We start from the raw sequence: 20,969 nt of genomic DNA on the forward strand, positions 1-20,969 counted from the left end.
TCGTAACTTTAGGTTAGAATTTGGTTTTGATAGCAAACGCAGAAAATTTTCTCAACAAACATAAATAAATAACATCGTTTTATTCACCACATTGTTTATTTCAGTTCCGAAGTATTGACAGACCAAGTCTTAAAGTACTCATGATTAAGCTCATTCTATTTTCTAAAATTGTAAGTACACTGGAAGGGTTTTGCATGTACGCGAAAAAAGATGATGTCTTTGCTGTTTCGTTCGCTGATCGTTGTCTAATGGTTTCAGATGGTCGTCTAGCGCTTCAAGGCTTAAGAGCGCACGTGGTAGGTGGTGACCTTGCCGTTGTCATTGACCGAGGTGGACGCTTCACGGTGCGATTGACCGTTGATGTTCGATGACGAAGAGAAGCTGGACACTCCAACGAATCCTATCAAGCATAAAAACATTGGTTATATGTAAATTACCTGTTACGTAATTAAAAGAACAATACTTTGTAGCCCAAAATGGTGTTGGTTTGGAATTTTAGAGTCAAAGGAAAAAATTGGACACCCGATTTGATGATTTTTCAGAATTCCAAAAAAAAGGAGAGAAATTTTTTGCTTCACGTCGTTCGTTCTAGAATGAAAACTTTTGTTCTAAAACGTAATGTGCTAAAATTTGTTACAGTTGAGAAACAAAAAATGACAAATGTTTGGAACAATTTTTTGGGTAATATTACTCAAAAAGAGATAATACTCAACCTACCAAATTTTCAACATTCCAAAATCCATTTTTTTTTTGCTTTGAAGGTATATTTTAAAATTCTACATTTGAAAATTTTTGTTTAAATCAGTTTATCAACCTTTGATATTTTTTTTTAATAAATTTTAAAGTTTATTAAATAACATTGGAGCTTCAAAATTCATCAGAATTTTTTCCTGAAAATATCCATTTTTGTTGCCACCAAAACCAGTTTTGTAAAATGTTTCAAAAAATTTCCATATTTACTTAGAAAATTGTTCTACCGCATAAATCTAAAAATCTGAAAATATTTTTGATTTCTGTTTCAACATCACTTTAAACTTTTAATTAAGCAACTAATTTTAGATGTTATTGATGTAAATTTGTCCAAAGAATTCGAAAATGCAGAACTCATTTTCAATGAGCAAAACGTGACACTTCGAGAATATTTTAATATTTTAATCAGTGTATTCATAATTAGTTAACAAAACTCAAAAATCAAATTATTCGCTCTACAGCATTGCTTGGCGTTTTGATTGCGAGATTCCTACTCGAAACTTGGTGTCCGAAGGTTTGATTGTTGAGGCAATTGCAAACCTATTTTTACACCTAAGCTTCCATCCACCCAGGGTTTCGAACTGGCGACCTCTGGGTTGTGAGTCCAATTGCCTACAAGCGACTCCACCGAGGCAAGACCCAGGGAGACAACTTCTACACCTGGACTGAGCTAACGACCTAACATCTAGGTTCGTCCTGGGCCAACATTTACTTCCCCATCCAACGGAAGGCGTGATCAGACAAATCTCGTCACAAAATTTGCCACCGGGACCTTCTGGTTCGAACCCAGGCCGACTGGGTGAGAGGCAACCACGCTTACCCATACACCATGGTTCTCGGCGAATTAGTTAACATACTTTTCAAAACATTTTGATAACTACTTCTTGAAGTCCTTTGAACAAGCTTTTTATAATTCAATAACATTCTACTTGTCAAAAAAATATATATATTTGATTTGTGGCAGTGCGTGGCCGAATGGTTACGCTGTCCGCTTTTTAAGCGGATGATTCTGGGTTCGATTCCCATCTGCTGCAACCTTCCATCGGATGAGGAAGTAAAATGTCGGTCCCGGCCTAGGTTGTTAGGCCGTTAAGTCATTCCAGGTGTAGGAGTTGTCTCTATGCCATAAGTACAAACAACACACAAACCAAGCCTACTCCGGTGGAATCGCTGGCGGTGGTTGGACTCGCAATCCAAAGGTCGTCAGTTCAAACACTGGAGTGGAAGGTTCCTTGGAGTATATAGAGGTTTGAGTGCTCTCCCCATTCAAGCTTTCGGACTCCTAGGTTCGAGTAGAAACTTGCAACAGAGACCACAAAAGACCCGGGGGTCGTTAATGTGGATGGTTTGATTTTGATTTTTGATTTGTATCAAATCTGTATTTTCTATTTTGCAACAAAATCCTCACTCTATCAATATCGCCCCAGTATACGGTACAAACTAAAGGAAATTCTCGTATGTTTGGCAGGTTATGCGCTCACTCCTAACTCCATCCAATTTGCTGGTTTTCACTATTTAAAAAACTAATATCTAAAGCTTTTGATAGCAACTTGCTTGCTCATTTCCTATTGAGCTGATTATCACTCGATTCCAGTTGAACACGCTTTCTATGAGCTTTATTAGATGCTGTTCCCCTATACGAATTTTAAACACTCAGTGCACGATTTTAAGATCAAAATTCTATTTTTATGGATTTACAAACTATTCAAATAATATGTTAATTATTTAAGTCTATGAGTGTACCTGGTCCTCCTTGCTGTGAGTCACCTCCAAAACGGGTATCAATGTTTGGCGATGCCTAAAAAGAAGAAACGTTCTTAAATGCAACTCCTGTTGAGTCATCTCACATCAAAAACAAACCGGATTCTGCGGGTAGATCTGCGCCGTCTGGTGGAATCCTCCCGGACCGTACGAAGCCGACGCACCGGCATAGCCAGGTCCTCCAAAGTTACCGCTTCCGGCGTAGTTTCCAGCTCCAGCGTAGTTTCCAGCCCCGGCATTGGGGACGTTCGCAGCGAAGGCGGCCTGCTGCTGGCGGAAGCTGTTGAACAGGGCGTTCTGATGCGCTAATTGCTGCTGATACAAGCTGCCGATTGTTCCCATCGTAAATCAACCGGTTTAGACGTCGATGTCGCCATCAGTTGAGGTTGACGGTTAGAGAATAGAATAAAATAAGAAACGATTCGATTCGTTAGTTTTTGATGAGCTGAACGGGGTGACGAATCGTTACGTTTTGCAGGATTTAATTGACTAGTTGTTAATCACATGGACGGGACGGGAGCGATTCTTGATGCTTAACGTGATGAACTCTGAGTTACGGATTTATCAATCTTGCCGGAAGTCATGAATTTCTAGCGATTCCAGGAAACAAAGCCGAAGTTGATGACATTGATTTACAGGTGAGAAGAGCGATAACAATCATGTCACGAGAGTAAGAACTTACATGAACATCAATGTGATTTGGGTGGTTTACGAATTCTGTCGAACGTCAGTTTCTTAGAAGATTTATCGATAACATTTGAGATCGATCTTACCAACATTGTATTCAATTTTATTTTTTCAATGTTACCGTCAACTGGGGCGAATCGAGACCAATGGGGTGAATTAGGACAACTGTCTTACCCAGTTTTAGGAGCACAATATTTTGATTTTTCTGGATGGTTTCGGTTAGAAAAGGCTAACAAAATGTGTACATCAATTTCCAAATTTAAAACCTGTAAATGCTCTAAACACTGTTGTCGCTATTCAGACTGTAGTCAAGGTTCGCCAAAGATGACGGTATTTATTGAATAACTATCAAATTTAATACGATTGTTGATTGTTAAGAGAGTTTCAAACAAGCTTTTGTACTCAAGAAAATTAAACTTTAAATAATCAAATAAATGTTAAAATCAAGATATCTAACCTTTTTTTCAAAGTTTCTTTCCAAAAAATATCAACTTTAATAAATTAACAAATAAGTAAATAATGGCTTTTAAAATCAACTTATTGAATTAGTTGAAACACTCACTAGCGCATTTATTGAGAAGTATCCATTTGCTTAATAATTAACTTGAACTTAAATTTTGCCTTTGTTTTTCAGTTGACGTATTTAAATGATATTATTATTATTATTATTTTTTTATGGAAACTTAATTTAAATCAAAAATCGTAACTTCATTTTCAATGAAGGTTGGAACATTCCAAAACTGAACTACCGTATGTAAAAAATAATGCTTAAAACATGATAACAATTATAAATCAATTTGAAAAAAATATTCTATGTCAAACTATAAAAAGAGAGTCATAAAGGGTCTTGATTTGGTAGCAGTTGACGCAACATTTTTTCCCATCCATTAGTTATGAATTTAAAGTGTTTTAAATGAAATAATTAAGTTTTAAGAAGATAGTTTTTAATTTCCGCAGCTCCATTATCTTTTAAATGAGCATGATCTTTTCGACTTACGTTTGTTTGTTTTAAAGATGAATCTGTAAAATGAGCATAAATTTCGTTGCAAAAATGGATGAAGCACAACATATTTCTACAAACCCTAATGGTTATGGAGAGAAACAAACACGACTTGCATGCAATAGATTACTTGTTAGAACCGTAGAGCCCACCATCATAGCCAGCTACGTAGCTAGGGTTGTAAACGTTAGAGTACGAGGTAGGGAGATTTCCTTGGTCAAGTTGCCACGATTGCTGCTGGGAATACTGTTGCTGAGGATCGTGCCGGTAGTGGCCCAGCTGGGACGCTGACGCCTCGGCCGTTGCTCCCGGGGTCGCGAAAGTCTGCGTAGCTGAACTGGGCATTACGCATTGGTTAGAATAATTGTATTTAAAAAAGCTGAGCATTTTGTGTGTTGAGAAGTAGCAGTGCATTCGCGGTGCAATATTTAAGAGGTTATCTTTGAAATGCGATAACCCATATATGTTTGGAAGACTTGGTCATCTCCGAAATGCACAACAAAACAGAATCGTGTTGCGCAATTTGGAGAGACCACTGACTGCAGCAGCTTGTCTGACATCATCATAAGCCGGATTTGACAAGTTGGTAACAAAACAGGTTTCGAACCTTAACCTTTTTTCATCCGCGGAGCAAAGAAGTGACATCAAGAATATATAAAAAGTATCAAGTAAAGCAGATATAGAACAAGAGTTAAAAAGAAGCAACCAAAACCGGACTCTCCAAAAAGCAAAAGCATTACTTGGCAAAGTTGGCCTGCAGGCCCTGGTAGAACCCGTTGAAGTTAAACGCAGGCGGGAAGGCCGGGGCCGACTGGAAGGTCGCGAATCCGGGCGTGAACGCACCGGAACCGGCCGCGACGCCGACTCCGTTCGGTCCGGCAAAGTTCGACGTGAAGCCCCCGTTGTAACCTGTATTGGTATAGGGGTACTTGTCAGCGTAAGCACTGCTGTCGAAGTTCGAGTTGACCTGGTTGTACAGACCAGAGGACGTACCGGCACCGGCGTACTGGCTGCTGGCGTAACCTGTTGAAGAACACAAAAGAGGGATCACTGTAGGTTTTTGATTGAGAACATTCGAAAAGGATTACTCACCAGCACTTGCTCCTGCCACGAGGGCACTTATTAGCACAAACTTTAACATGATTTTACCTGGAACATTAAATGAGAATTGATGAGCAACCCTAATTATTACATTAACCAATTAAAAGTTTGCTGAAGGTGTGTGGTGAAAATACTTGTGTCGATCATGGAAACAACAAAACCTTTGAAAATTACGCCGATCCATGTTTAAGAACTGCTGACAATGCTATGAGTCACTCGAAATCACCGATTGAGAACGCTTCCTTAAGCTGTTTTGAACGCGTCCGAGTTCGCGGCACAACTAAGGTGGGTTATGAGCTAGGCGTGTCTTTAAGCACGTATTCGGACTGAAAAAATTTAATTAATATTTTTCAAAAAAAATCACAATTTTAACCAGTTTTTTGTTTGCAAAAAAACTCTCTAAAAGAACTACAGAAAAAGTGACTTAAAACATAAACAATATTTACAATTCAGGTACTTTCCGTGGAGTCACCCCTCTTGGTGTTGATGATGGTGCTTCTTTTTGTTGGTGTCAAATGAGATGAGTAAACAAACACCAACCGCTTCGTGTCGGTAGGCTTTGACCAAATAGTCGCATCGTGACTCAAAAAAAAGAAACTGGAATAATAACCTCGAGCTTTGCTAAACTGAAATCTGGTTATCATAAATCACTGAAGCGATGTGGATACTCTAGGTTCATTACTTTACTTGGTAAATTAGCGTTCAAAATTAGACTTTTTGATGAAAAAATAAATTTACATTACACAAGAGCACTTGAAAAATAAAAATAAAAAAAAATTTCGAAATAAAAATTGTTTTCATTGTGCCCGTCTCTGAAAATATTTTTTTTCAGAGAGCTAAGAAAATTTTCTATGAGTCCGTATAAGAAGCATTGAAGATCAGTAATTTTATCTTTAAGTTACAGCACCTCAAATAAAAATTCACACTTAATTTTGCTGAAATGCTGATATCCATTTATGAAAATTTCTAAAGGGTAACAATTGCAATGTTACGACGTTAAAGATCATAATTGGAAATGGATGTACACATTTTGTTGGCCTGAGTCTGTTCTAACCGAAACCAACCAGAAAAATCAAAATATTGTGCTCTAACATGGTTAAAACCGCTGTCCTAATTCGCCCCATGTGTCCCGATTGACCCCAGTTTACGGCATTATCAAAATTCTATACAATAATATTATTTTTCAAGCTTCTCACTTAATATTCATTTTTTTTTAGTGTGTATGATTCGTTTCGATTACAGAAATATTTATAAGCTCAATTTGTGAAAAAGGGAGGGCCTCGTGGCACGGTGGTTAGCGGGGCGTGGGTTCGATTCCCGCCTTATCCTCCTGGCCTTATATCGGATGGGGAAGTAAAACGTCGGTCCATTTGCGTAAAAGAGGTTTCAAGCCTTCGGACACCAAGTTTCGAGTAGGAATCTCGCAATCGAGAACACCACAGCGATGCTGTAGAGCGAATAATTTGATTTTTGAGGTTCAAGATACAGATTTTCGAATATTCACATGCTCGTTTTGTGTGACCAGCTCGCAAAAAAGGTTTAGAGCTTTGTATAGAAAAATGGCTTCTTTGCCGTAGGAAATTAAAGGACGGCTTTCCTTAACAATCAAATAGGATACGGATAACAAAGTAAATCAAATAAACAGATGTTAAAGTAAAATGCTTCATAATTATCAAATTAATCAAAAATCATAGCAAATAAATCTTTATTTTATTGTAACCATTTCATTGTTCAAGGTACTCATAATTGAACCGGCAGAATAACAACACCAAAACAAAAAAACAACCCTACAACCTTCTCAACCTACTGCGCACCCATAGAGTCAATGCTCTGTATTCTAATGGCATTCGTAAATCTAGTCATGTTACTTCATCGTCTCACTCAACTACCGCGAATCCACCAGTTGGTCACTATCAAAGGCTTATTAGAGGAGCGAGAACATCCCGAGAAACCAGTTTTTCATCGTTTCAAATCTTCTTCGTTGTCTTTGTGCTACCAGATTCAAGTCATTCCCGGTAAGAAGAAACCATTCAAAATACAAAAGTCAGCCGGTATCTGCGTCTCTGCGGCTCTTCCAGTTGAACCCTGCCAAGATGTGCTAATTGGCGCATCTTCACATGACGACATGAGACCCTCGGATATTTAATGCTCCCCGACCAACGAATCAAGAAAAGAAACGAGTTGGGAATTTCCACCGGATCATCAAGAAATAAAACCACCAACACCACACACCTCCAAGAAACTTGTTTCACAGGTAACGTTTTGAATTTTGATCATTCGTGGACAAACACGTCAGCTTTCCTGCTGGGTCGTGGTCCAATTTCACTTCTGCAAACTGCAGCGATTATCAGCGAAAACCAGAACCGAAAAATGTATGCCAAAAAACTCCGCTGCGATTTTTTGTTCCTTCGTCTTTAATCCAAATTTAATTACCACCAACACCTATCACACTATCAACCACTCAAATTCAAACACTGAGTTCTTCTGAGCTTTTCTTTTTCAAGATCACGAACTTGACCGACGATAACCAACGAGAGAGAGAGAGAGATGAATCTCTTGTAGAAGACGATCAGAACGTGAGCGCGAAACTTTGCGGGATGATCGCCGGATCGTGAGCTGATGACGAATGAACCGGGTGGACGCCGCGAGAGTCAGTTTTATAGGCCTGGAAAGGTGAAGAATTCCATGCCAAAATGATGCGGTTAATTTGTTTCTGTGATATTTCCTTAAAATATGTTTGATAAGGTATTTTAATATAATATCTAAAAAAAGAAAAAATGTACGAAAATATATTTAGTTTTTTATGTGGTTTTTCTATGGTTTTTTTTACTGAAAACTCTGTTAATAAACGGTTGTGTTTTATAGATTTCATTAGGATTTTGGTTATGTTTATGGTAAATAAATTTGGTTTAATTTTTAATTTGAATAAAAAAAAACAGACAGTCTTACAAAATCCAGGAGCCGAAAAAAATACGAACAGCAGACAAAATAAATCTAATCCCAAGTAGCACTCATAACTTGTCGACTGTTGAATAATAGTTAGACAATTTTTTTTGATAAACATACGAGAAAAAATCTGAACATAACTTAAATAACAGTTTGTTTCACTGCTTGTATAACTGACTTGTGTAACTATCGTGTTTTGTGCCACAAAAGTGTTTAAACACAGTCAACTTCACTCTTTTCCAACAAAACACAACATAGGAAAAATTCTCACCTATTTGGAGGGTTCCATCCAATTTGCTGATTTACACTGTTTAAACAACTTATTTTGGAACACCTTCGATAGAAACATGCTTGCTCACTTCCGTTTGAGGTATTTATCACTTGATTTCAGTCGAAAACGCTTTTTATGAGTTGTAATTAAACGTCAAAATCCTGATATGCCATGATGCTGTTCCCTCATCTGCATTGTTTTCCTCGAAAACAGTTTGTTGAATAAGAATAATATTGCACTGTTTGTTTCACTGCTTATCTAACATAGTCATGTGACGGCATCTTCTGAAAAATGGGCGTGGCCAACCATTCTATAAATAACCTTAGGTTTTCTCGCTTTGTTACACAAATGTTATCGGAGAACAGGTTATAGAACTGATATTCAACAAACATATTCAACTTGACATTGCGTGTTGTTAGGTGGTGTAAATTTGTACGTGAGGTATTTAGAGTTTCAATAATGTTTATTTATCGAAGATTGCAATAATTTTGATTGTTGACCGATTATTTATAAAAATATCGCCGGTAAAAGCTACAAAAAATTTCAGCTTACGGAATTCATGATAGAGAAAACAACAAATTAAAATCACACCAATTTTCAATGTTACTCCGTGGTACGGTAATCGAAATGACAGTTGAAACGGTTTGTTATAACAAAGTTACATAATGGAGTTATAAAAACTGACTTGAAACAAACTTATATAACTTTATTTCCAATGACAGCCTTTTCTGGAGTTAAGTTGTATAGCTCACTGCAGTATAAGAAAGCTGACAGCAGCCTTCTTATTGACGTTTAGGCCAGCTTGTTTACTATGAAGCCTCGTGGAGAGATGTGGAAGCGCGCCTGGACCTGCCTGGAGATAACAACAAGTCGTCGAAGTCATCGGATCGAATCTTGGGAAAGGCGAAGTTCATCAAAAAAATGAAAATCTAAAAGTTCGCCATGAAGAGGGTTTAACATGAATCACAGTTAGAGAGCGCGAAAATATTTTTTTTTTCATGCAATTTCAATTTTTTTTTCTAAATAAATCGGCTAGAAACAAGCGTACCAAAATAGTCAGAGATACTACAGTAGTTGTTCGGTAACTGGGCTGAGAACGTAGCCCAGTCACCGAATGTTGCTCGTTAACTGGGCTGAACGGAAAATAACGAGGGGACCACCGATGCATAATATTTCCCAGATGAAATATAAAAATAAAAGTTACTCTAATTTATTTACAATGCTTACTTTTAATATTTCTTTAATTGTAACTTGAAATTGAACAAAAGTTTGAAAAAAGTTTTTTTATTTATTGAGTATGATTTTTGCATCCATTAACCCCTCGGTTATTTTGGTTTGTTTTGGTTTTTTGACGTTTGTCTGCTTTTTAGCTGGGGTACGGCCCAGTTATCGAGCGCCCAGTTAAAAAGCAGCCCAGTTAAACAACGCCCAGTTACCGAACAACTAATGTATTCATATTGGCTTCGTCGTTGATTGAAATTCTAATAAGAACTGTTTGTTTACATGTAAGTTGGGTAACGGTTAGACAACTGTTTTCAATCTATATTTCCTTTTCAGTGTGCGCTTTGATTTGACAGCACAGCCGTTAACCACGCCCCCTTTTTTTCGTTGAATCTCTTGTTAGCTAGCACAGTGTTGTCAGAGACATTTGTACAACTTACTCTGATAACTTGCATCTTATTCTGGCAAGTTATACAACAGAAAAAAGTGCGCTTTTTCCAATGCACAGGAGTTGTCGAACAAGTTGTGGTAACGAGGCCGTTCGGTTATACAACCAGTTAGGAAATACGTTTATCTGACAAAGTGTGTTGCTTGGGATATTACATAATTTTTACAATTTCGCCACAAAGTAGATCTTTGAAATCGTTATTCACAAAGCAAATCATTGAAAAATAAAATCAGAAATTTTTATGAAACTTTTTTCCTTAAAAATCAAAAATTGATTATTTTTACTTTTGCTGACTTTATGTCGTTTTTTAAACCAATGCCCTCTACGAATATTTCAAGTCAAAATAAGTGCACTTTTTGTATGCTCTAGAGCCCTGGACTATGATTGAACACAAGCAGTTGCTATTCGATGCAATTCTAAAGGGAGCAATTATCTAACAAAACCGGAAATGGATTTTATTTGTATTTTTTTATTTGGCTCAAACTTTGTGGGGGCCTCCCCTATGACCAAAGAAACTATTTTGTGTCATTGGTTCACCCATACAAGTCTCCATACAATTTTGGCTGCTGTCCATACAAAAATGATACGTAAATATTCAAACAGCTGTAACTTTTGAGTAAATTTTCTGATCAATTTGGTGTCTTGGGCAAAGTTGTTAGTATTCTTGAGGACTATTGAGAAAAAAATAGGTACAAGGAAAAAAATGCAAATTTTTTAATCAACTTTTTTTACAAAAATTCAATTTCCCAAAATACGTATTTTTTGATTATCGAGATTTTTTTATATGTTTTAGGGGACAAAAATTCGCAACTTTTGAGCTATAGAAAAACATGGTCGAAAAATTTGCCGCCGAGTTATGAAATTTAAAAAAAAAATAATGATTTTTGAAAAAAACCAAAATATCACGCAAAAAAAAGTTTTCAAGATATAGCCACCGAAAGTTTGATTTTAGCGAAATATTTGCAGTTTTTTGATTTTTGAAAATATTGACCATGAGTGACCACTTCTAAAAAAAAATTAGGGTTCAGAAATTTTTTAAATCAAGACTAACATTTTCAAAGGGCCAAACAGAATATGACGCCCATTTAAAATGCTAGTCTTGATTCAAAAAATTTCTAATTATTTTTTTTCGAAAAAATCGGAAAATTTCATGAAATGTTTCATGTTTTAACATTGAAAATAGGACCATTAGTTGCTGAGATATCGACATTAGAAAATGGTGGGCTGTTTGGGTGAGAGTTCAAAAATTTCAATTTTCCTGTTTCTATTTCTTTAAACCGCTGTAACTCAGCAACTAGATGTCCAATCTGCAATGTCTCTTAGACAATTTTATAAAAAAAATTCTGAACTTTCCAAAAATATATTTTTAGAAATGGTCACTCATGGTAACTATTTTTAAAAACTAAAAAACTGCAAACTTTCGGTGGCTATATCTTGAAAACCGAGCCCTTTATCAAAAAATCTGTAAAGTACTTTTCGATTCCAAATTCAATTTCACATAAAATATTGAGGTAAATTTTTTTGAAATTTCATTTTTTTTAACTTGGCAGCAGATTTTTTGACCATGTTTCTCTATAGCTCAAAAGTAGCGGTTTTTTGTCCCCTAAAACATATCAAAAAAATCTCAAAATAAAAAAAAAATACGTATTTTGGGAAATTGAGTTTTTGTGAAAAAAAAGTTGATTAAAAAATCTGCAATTTTTTTCCGTGTACCTATTTTTCTCAATAGTCCTCAACAATACCTACAACTTTGCCGAAGACACTAAATTGATCAGAAAATTTACTCAAAAGTTACAGCTGTTTGAATATTTACGTATCATTTTTGTATGGACAGCAGCCAAAATTGTATGGAGACTTGTATGGGTGAACCAATGACACAAAATAGCTTCTTTGGTCATAGGGAAGGCTCCCACAAAGTTTGAGCCAAATAAAAAAAAAGGGTCGAAATCGGCCGATTTCGTAGAGAGTTGCTCAAGGGTAACAATTTCAATGTTATGGCGTTTAAGATCAATCATAGTTTCATATCAATTTTCAATAGAAAATTAAAAAAAAATACCTTTAAATGTAATATTTTAACAAAATTGTACGTTTTTGATTAACAGAATGGATTTTTTTAGTTTGTAACAATTTTTCTTCAAAATTCCTATCTAGGTAGGTAGGTTAACTGCTTTTCCGAAAACACCAAATCGATCGGAAAGTTTTTTTTTCAAGATATGGATTCCGGATAGTTTCAGCACATTTTTATGCTCTAAATTTGTATGGAGAAACAAATGATAAAAAATGATTTTTTTTAAGCATGGTAAAAGTTTCGTTAACGTTGAAATTAATCACCATAATTTTGGTTTTGATAAATGTTTTGAATGAAATAAGCATTAACTTTTTAAAATAAATTATGAACCAAGATAGCATTGTCAAAATTATAAACAATAATATTATTTTTCAAACTTCTCACTTTTAGTTTGTATGACTCGTTACGATTATAGAAATATTTATAAGCGTAATTTATGATAAAATATTACGATTTTCTTTTATTAAATTATCTTCAAACATTAGGGCTGATGCAAATATTTTTTAAAGTTTTTGTCACCCCCTTCCCTTTTTAAAGTCGGCCCGAACAATCTGAGGGCAAAAAAACAAAATTTCTATGAAAATTTAAGTCAAATCAGCCATAATCACTATATAATGCATTCCCCTGCGTAAAAAATCATTTTTTATTAATACAGTTTTTTTGAATAGTAGGGGCGGTGGGGGCAGAATGGACCATGGGGACAGAATGGGCTACCTTTGGATTTGGGCTTTAGAGTGGATTTAGACCAACCGTAAGGCTAAGGTCTTATGAAGGACGTCAAAAAACATCACCATACCGAAAACCACGAATTCATTGTATTTTTCGAATTATGAGCAAAAATTTAAATTTATTGACAAAACCACGCAAATGTTGTTAATTTCGAGGTTTTTAAATAAGCTTTCTGAAAAAAAAAGTTTGTTCATAGTTTAGAAGGTTACCAGGAGCTATTACGAAGGTAATCAAACAACAACGGAACCTTCAAATCATTTAGAGGCTTGGTGGTGGAAGTGTTAAATTAAAATCCACTTGGGGGCAGAATGGACCACCCTTTTCCTGCCTTATAAAAACAATCAAAAGTTTCGAAATTTTAGCTAAATGGATTAATTCACTCCCGGTAGCTTCAAAAATTACGTTTAATGCAACATTAGTTGATTTTTTTGTTGTTTTGAAAATTAATTATGTGTAAAAATAGTGTCTCATTTCAACATATTAACACTTACTTTAAAAATGATTGTTTTGGTAAGTAATCTAATCTATCTAATCTAATCTAACCCTATCGCAGCCAGTCTTTCGAGGGCATCCTGGAAAATGCCTTAGGTTGATTAACGCCTAGCACTCTTCTTGTCATTATTAACATTTGCAGTGCCCCAATGCAATAAATTGCTTTGAAACATCACAAACGTTAAAGCGGCCAGGCCAACTGCGTAAAGTTAACCGCAAAGATGATTCGTTGAATTGGATTGAGTTTGAACACGAATGTTCAAACAGCAATACAGTTCTGAATCTACAGGGGAGGAAGAAACGTGGGGATCCCCCGCTCACGTTCCTGTTTGTTTAGGCAATTAATCGTTGGGAGCACCATGCTAAGAAGTTTTGGTGCTCCGGGACCCTCAGGGATGGGACATTGTATTTCCACAAATGCCCAGGACATTATATTCCGTGGTTATAGCGCCACAACTCGCTTCCTGTGAAAAGAAAACATATGATAATTTAAATCAAATAATGACATAGAACTGATAATCCCACTACCCCAAATTCTAAATTTCGTTTTCCCAGTGTAATTTATAATAAAAACTTAATTATCAGCTCACCTTTTGATGCACACTCACACCTCCACTAGCAGGGAACGGACTTACCTGAAACTGCAAATGTTGCTTCATCAACACCAACTCACCAAAGTCGGTTGACACGAGGATATCGTTGAGAGAGCAGCACACACTAAGTTGTCATTTTCGTCGATGAAGAAACGATCATCTCGAAGGAGGCTGCCTCACTTCATGTGGACAAAACTCCACACAAACCCATCACTCCAAATTCAGCCGCACAGTTCGACCTGATCATCCCAACCCCCTAACACACACACAAACGATTCCATCAAGATGCACGCGCCGGACGAGTCCCCGGCAGCAACAATTGCAGTCCAGCAAAACTCGAGCAGCAACACACCAACACACGTGAATGTTTGTTTCGTCGATTCTCCGTTTCCTCTCGTTCTCATTCACCTCTAGTGGAGCGGTGTCATCTTCACACCAAAGAAAACACTTCTCTCCCACTCTCTCTTTTAATTCACTTTTGAATGGAACTGTCAATCTTCACACAAAACGGCGACGCAGAAATACTCCAAAATCCTTCGAAAAACTAAATATTCCTTGGAACTTCACTAACTTCAATTAGCTTGGCTATTAAACTATAAGAAGAACAACTTTTCGATCCGCAGCACGCCAAAAAAACACCGAAAATCTTCGAATTTCTAGCAGCGAAAAATCTTAAAAATGATTGTTTTGGTAAGTGACTATTTTTATAAAAGTGGTCTAACTTTATGGAAACTATGTTAGAAAGGTCCCTTAAGTCATTTCTTATCACCCATCAACATTGTATAGACGAAATGGTTTGTTTTCTAAGGTGGCCCATTCTGCCCCGCACCCTAGAAAAGTAGTCGAAAAAACACACTGACTCCATCTGATTAGCTGATTTTTACTATTTGAAAAAAAAAATATTTTGATAGAAACTTGCTTCCTCACTTCCTGTTGAGTTATTTATCACTCGATTTCAGATGAAAACTTAAAATAAAACGGCAAAATTTGTAATCGTCTAGACATCAATAGAAAAATCACAAGAAAAGACTTGAAATGGTGTTAAAAGCGAATTATTATGCTCAACTATCAATTTTCTATGTTGTTTTAACATTGGCTGATCTCTAGTGTTCCGAATATGAGAGATGACTATTTTCAGCCCCGAAATCTCGTGCTGTTGATAGTTTGAAAGAAAACACTTCGCCATTGTTGATTGTCATGGAACGGTCTATCATACTCTTAGCAGCAGCAACACAGCTGCGTTGTCCTGGTCAACTGGTTACAAAGAATAAGTTATATTTATTCAAAGGGCACGGCAATCTGTTTGAATTGAAAAAATAAAAATGACTTGAATTACTTTCTGCATACGATGTATTTTACCTGAAAAGAAGCATGAAATTTTAATTTGAAACATATTATTGATCAAGCAGTTATCTATGAATAACAACTAACTCAAAAGATAAACATATATTTTAATCAAATTTGTGGCATCTGGTATAACATTGCATTGCAAGTTTGATCCTCATGTAATATGCTAACGTCAGTCTATCTCTGCCAATGAACTTTTGCATTATTTCGCAAACAGTGAGATTCTTGATCAGTTAGCAATATTTATAATATGCACTAATATTCAAGGTTAGTGATAAGCAATCGAGGAAGAAGAACTTTGTTTGTATTAATTTCTCTTCTTAACCTCTAACACGCACTCATTAGTAGGTTTTTCTAATAAAACGCAGTCAGATCTTTTAAAAACGACCATTATTAAACGTTCAATTTTTAGTTCATGTGTCAAACAATACAAATTTATTAAATCATTCTTATTTCACAACAGAATTAGTTTCTTTTCCGAAGAATATTTCTCGAAGAAAAAAAAACGTATCAAATTTATTTTCGTCACAATTTTCACTTGGATACAGCGGGGTCTCAGCCAATGCTTTTGATGAACTTTTGCCACCGCTTGGAAAGCCCGAAGATGGCCGGCTTCGAACCGGCTTGGCTGGATGCGCTCACCAACGAAGAGCTGCTGACCGATCCGTGGGAGCCCGCACTGGTGGAGGGGCCGGAGGCGCTCGTCGAGATCGTCCCGCTGTGGCTGTGGAAACTTGGGAACGTGAGGATTATTTAAATTTGACTTTTTTTGGAGGATGCATTTTGTGTGGTTCACAGAAAAAAAAGTTGAATTTTGGAATGTTGAAAATTTGGTATGTTGAACATTACCTCTTTTTTTGAGTAATATTACATAAAAATTGTGTAAAAATGTGAACCTGATGAATTTTCATCAAAATCTGATGAAAATTCATGATTTTTTGCGGTAAAATTTATCATTTTTTTAGACACAAAATCTGTCACCATTTCCTGATGAATATAATATTACCATCATTTTTTTCTGTGTTGTTCAAATCAATGCTTCAATCCTGGAATCAACTAGAAATCCCCTTTTGTCAAATAAAAACTTCATTTTGGTTTAGGTAAATGGTCTAATTTTCAGAATAAAAACTATTTTTAACATTTATTTATAACTTAAAACCTCGCATTAAGAAATGCATCATTACGATCTGTGGCAGATCGAGACACATTGGGCGAATTTATACAGCCGTTTAAACCATGTTTTGTACGTAGAGAACATATTTGGACTATATTCTGTATATCTAGACTTTTTTTATCAGGTTCTAAATAAATGTAAACAATGAGGAGTGTACTCTCTCTCAATTTTCATGAATCTATTTAGCTCATCCAAAGATAACAAAATGTCACAATGGTTTCTACAGATATCATTTTTTTTTAAAATTAGATTTATTTTTGGTAGCTCGACTCAGATGGTCTCTGTTTAAAAGGAATTTATTTAATGTTATTTCGTATGTTAAGAATATCTGTTTATATTCTATTTAATTGAAAAAAAAAAATTATAGAAAAACTTTTTTAAAGGACAACTATTTCTTTACTAGTTCAGAAAATCCCGTGTTAAGAAACAGGGTTTTAACATTTACAATTAATAGCTTCCAAAATTGTAATTTTGACTTTAAACATGATTAATTTTCATTTTTTTTTCATTTTGTTTAGACTTACCTCACGGCCACCGGCTTATCGGCAACCGATGTAACCAGCACGGTCGAATGTGACGTCGATATCGGCGGAATCTGTGGAATAGCCGGTGCAATGCCTCCTGCTATTCCACCCACAATCCCGCTGATGAGTCCCGGCAGAACTTGTCCTATGACGGCGGGGATGATTATCTCCGCGCTAGTTATGGAAGTAATATTTTAAATTTATTTCAAAAATCACAACAAGCCGAATGGAAATACCCAGGAAACGTTTTCGCTTCTTCTCCGCTGCTTTGACCGCACAAAACCGCCCCAAAAACGGTAATAAACGTAAGGATTTGCATTTTGCTGCTCAATTAATTTATTCCACCACGAATTTTTAAACAGAAGAAACTCAACCGAGCGTTGAACAGGGTGAAAAAACACAAGTCTCACGTTGAAGTCTCCCGAGCAAATGATCCAACGTTTTTTTAGCAGGTGGCCACCTATTGTATTGTTGGTCGGTCAGCCAATAATAATTTTGATCCGGGGAAATTCAAATGCACTGGCATTATTGTTTGTATGTCTTAATTGCTGGCAGGTCCATTTAGGAGCGAGTTTGTCAATGGAATATCGTTTCAAGGTTAATGATCAGTACGTTTGCAATGCAATCTATGTTCGATGATGGACTGCACTCTTTCACATCAGCAAACGATTGTCACGAGGTGGTAATATGTTGATACTAAATTGAACGAGTTTGAATTGACTCGAAAAACGTTGTCAACATGATCTGATAAGCTGTCAGACGTCCAAAGATAAAATAGGCTATTCAAGTTTTTAGTTCAAGATATAAATTTACAAACAACTAGTGTGTACATTGGCTAAATTTCTAGATACCGTAAACTGGGATGACTTTGATAGCCCGGGGTGACATTGATAGAAATTTGATTTGGCCACTAATTTTGATACATCCAATGTAACAGTCACATTTTTGCATATATGTTCGGTAATAAGCTATCCCTTAATGCTTACATACCCATAATTCTCAAAAATGTTTAGATATTAATTTGACGGGCATTTAAAAAACCTATCAAAGTCACCCCAGTTTACGGTATCCATGTTTAGAAGTGAGATTTGTAAAACATCAGTACAGGTTATTATTTTCTTTATCAATCTGTGAATCGAAGTTAGAACGTTCAAAAATGTGAGCAATTCTCTACCAATACCGGAAATGGATTTAATTTGTATTTTTTGGTTTGGCTTGAACTTTTTGAGGGCCTTCCCTATGACCAAAGAAGTTATTTTGTGTCATTGGTTCACCCATACAAGTCTCCATACAATTTGGCAGGTGGCCATACAAAAATGGTAAGTAAATATTCAAACAGCTGTAATTTTTTTGTGAATTTTCTGAATAATTTGGTGTCTTCGGCAATGTTGTAGGTATTGTTGAGGACTTTTGAGAAAAAAATAGGTGCACGGAAAAAAATGCCGATTTTTTAATTAACATTTTATTCACAAAAACTCAATTTCCCGAAATACGTATATTTTGATTTTCGAGATTTTTTGATATGTTTTAGAGGACAAAAACCCGCTACTTTTAAGCTATAGAGAAATATGGTAAACAAATCTGCCGCCGAGTTATAAATTTCTGAAAAATATGATATTTGGAAAAAATCTAAATTTCATACCAAAAAAAATTACCTCATTTTTTTATGTAAAGAAAAAGAAACATGAAAATTGAACTTTTCTTAGTCTCACTCAAACAACCCATCATTTTCTAATGTCGATATCTCAGCAACTAATGGTCCGATTTTCAATGTTAAAACATGAAACATTCGTGAAATTCTCCGATCTTTTCGAAAACAATATTTTTTAATCAAGACTAACATTTTAAAAGGGCCAAACATTAAAAATTACGCCCTTTTGAAATGTAAGTCTTGGTTCAAAAACTATGGGCACCCCTGTAAAACATTTTTCATAACTATAAATTCGAATATCAAAGCTGAGCAATTCTCTGAGATTTCGGTCATTCGATTTTTTTTGTATTTTTTAATCCGGCTGAAACTTTTTTGGTGCCTTCGGTATGCCCAAAGAAGCCATTTTACATCATCAGTTTGTCCATATAATTTTCCATACAAATTTGGCAGCTGTCCATACAAAAATGATATGTGAAAATTCAAAAATCTGTATCCTTTGAAGGAATTTTTTGATCGATTTGGTGTCTTCGGCAAAGTTGTAGGTATGGATATGGACTACACTGAAAAAAAATGATACACGGTAAAAAAAAATGGTGATTTTTAATTTAACTTTTTGTCACTAAAACTTGATTTGCAAAAAAACACTATTTTTAATTTTTTTTTTATTTTTTGAAATGTTTTAGAGGACATAAAATGCCAACTTTTCAGAAATTTCCAGAATGGGCAAAAAATCTTTGACTTTTTTAAGTCTCACCAAAACAACCCACCATTTTCTAATGTCGATATCTCAGCAACTATAGGTCCGATTTACAATGTTAAAATATGAAACATTCGTAAAATTTTCCGATCTTTTCGAAAAAAATATTTTCAAAAATTTAAAATCAAGACTAACATTTTAAAAGGGCGTAATATTGAATGTTTGGCCCGTTTGAAATGTTAGTCTTGATTTTAAATTTTTGAAAATATTTTTTTCGAAAAGATCGGAAAATTTCACGAATGTTTCATGTTTTAACATTGTAAATCGGACCTATACTGCCCATGTTCGCATAAATGTCCCATATGCAAAAACAGCAAACTGAGAAAATCGCATTTGAAGTTTGTCCCACACATAAGGCTACGTGTTACATTTTCGCGAAAAAACTGGATTTCCTCCTGATTTCTAGAACAAAGTGCTGGATGCTATAGGCTCTTTTGAAAGAGCACACGATTTTGAACAAAACTGCATCAATAACTCAAAAACGATAAAAATGCATATGGGACATTTATGCGATCAGGGGCAGTATAGTTGCTGAGATATCGACATTAGAAAATGGTGGGTTGTTTGGGTGAGACTTAAAAAACATCAATTTTCCTGTTTTTTAACCTTTGCATGGCATTATCTCAGCAACTAAGGGTCGTATCAACAAAGTCCGAAAAAGCAAAATATAGAGAATTTTCTCAGCTTTTTAAAAATATTTTTTGCAAAGGTGGGCAAACATGGGCACTATTTAAAAAAAATGAAAAACTGTGACTATTTTCAAAAAAGTTACCTAAAAATGGTTATAACTTGAAAACGGTGCACTTTATCAAAAATTCACTAAAGTACTTTTTGATTGCAAATTCGATTTTACATCGAAAAATGAAGTTGAAAAATTTTTGCGACCAATATTTCAATTTTTTGAAAAAAATCAGTTTTGATTCAAAAAATCATAACTCGGTCAAAGATTTTTTGCCCATTCTGGAAATTTCTGAAAAGTTGGCATTTTATGTCCTCTAAAACATATCAAAAAATAAAAAAAATTAAAAATAGTGTTTTTTTGCAAATCAAGTTTTAGTGACAAAAAGTTAAATTAAAAATCACCATTTTTTTTTACCGTGTATCATTTTTTTTCAGTGTAGTCCATATCCATACCTACAACTTTGCCGAAGACACCAAATCGATCAAAAAATTCCTTCAAAAGATACAGATTTTTGAATTTTCACATATCATTTTTGTATGGAGCTGCCAAATTTGTATGGAAAATTATATGGACAAACTGATGATGTGAAATGGCTTCTTTGGGCATACCGAAGACACCAAAAAAGTTTTAGCCGGATTAAAAAATACAAAAATTAAAATTAAAGAAAAAAGACCGATTCCGTAGAGAACTGCTCAGCTATAATAAACGCTTCTGCAATCGTTCCATCAGAAGCCATTGCAAAGCAATGCAACAAAGGCTCCACAAAA

General features: G+C 35.3%; 2 protein-coding genes and 1 long non-coding RNA gene across 11 annotated transcripts; 1 reads left to right on the plus strand and 2 right to left on the minus strand.

Moving 5' to 3' along the window:
• Positions 1-77: 77 nt before the first annotated feature.
• LOC6035284 (keratin, type II cytoskeletal 3) lies at positions 78-7,940 on the minus strand. Of its 8 annotated transcripts, none has more exons than XM_038254780.1 (8): positions 7,733-7,940; positions 5,291-5,347; positions 5,192-5,221; positions 4,939-5,107; positions 4,329-4,535; positions 2,611-2,836; positions 2,494-2,548; positions 78-400 (listed from the first exon to the last, which is right to left on the minus strand). In XM_038254780.1, the coding sequence occupies exons 2-8, from the start codon at positions 5,337-5,339 to the stop codon at positions 282-284; spliced, it is 855 nt and encodes a 284-aa protein (XP_038110708.1). In that variant the 5' UTR covers positions 5,340-5,347; positions 7,733-7,940; the 3' UTR covers positions 78-281. The 8 variants fall into 8 exon arrangements, with proteins under 8 accessions (XP_038110708.1, XP_038110706.1, XP_038110707.1 ...); XM_038254778.1 differs by having other exon boundaries at positions 5,180-5,221; XM_038254779.1 differs by lacking the exon at positions 7,733-7,940 and adding an exon at positions 5,461-5,662 and having other exon boundaries at positions 5,180-5,221.
• Positions 7,941-14,062: 6,122 nt separating this feature from the next.
• On the plus strand, positions 14,063-17,430 carry LOC119767174. The gene is made up of 2 exons (XR_005277369.1): positions 14,063-14,757; positions 17,107-17,430. It is a non-coding gene; the product is annotated as an uncharacterized LOC119767174 (long non-coding RNA).
• LOC119767173 lies at positions 15,840-17,446 on the minus strand. Of its 2 annotated transcripts, none has more exons than XM_038255086.1 (3): positions 17,349-17,446; positions 17,113-17,286; positions 15,840-16,138 (listed from the first exon to the last, which is right to left on the minus strand). In XM_038255086.1, the coding sequence occupies exons 1-3, from the start codon at positions 17,429-17,431 to the stop codon at positions 15,970-15,972; spliced, it is 426 nt and encodes a 141-aa protein (XP_038111014.1). In that variant the 5' UTR covers positions 17,432-17,446; the 3' UTR covers positions 15,840-15,969. The 2 variants fall into 2 exon arrangements, with proteins under 2 accessions (XP_038111014.1, XP_038111013.1); XM_038255085.1 differs by having other exon boundaries at positions 15,840-16,147.
• Between the last annotated feature and the right edge of the window lie 3,523 nt (positions 17,447-20,969).

This window comes from Culex quinquefasciatus, chromosome 2, assembly GCF_015732765.1.
Source record: "Culex quinquefasciatus strain JHB chromosome 2, VPISU_Cqui_1.0_pri_paternal, whole genome shotgun sequence".
NCBI classification, from domain to species: Eukaryota; Metazoa; Arthropoda; class Insecta; order Diptera; family Culicidae; genus Culex; species Culex quinquefasciatus.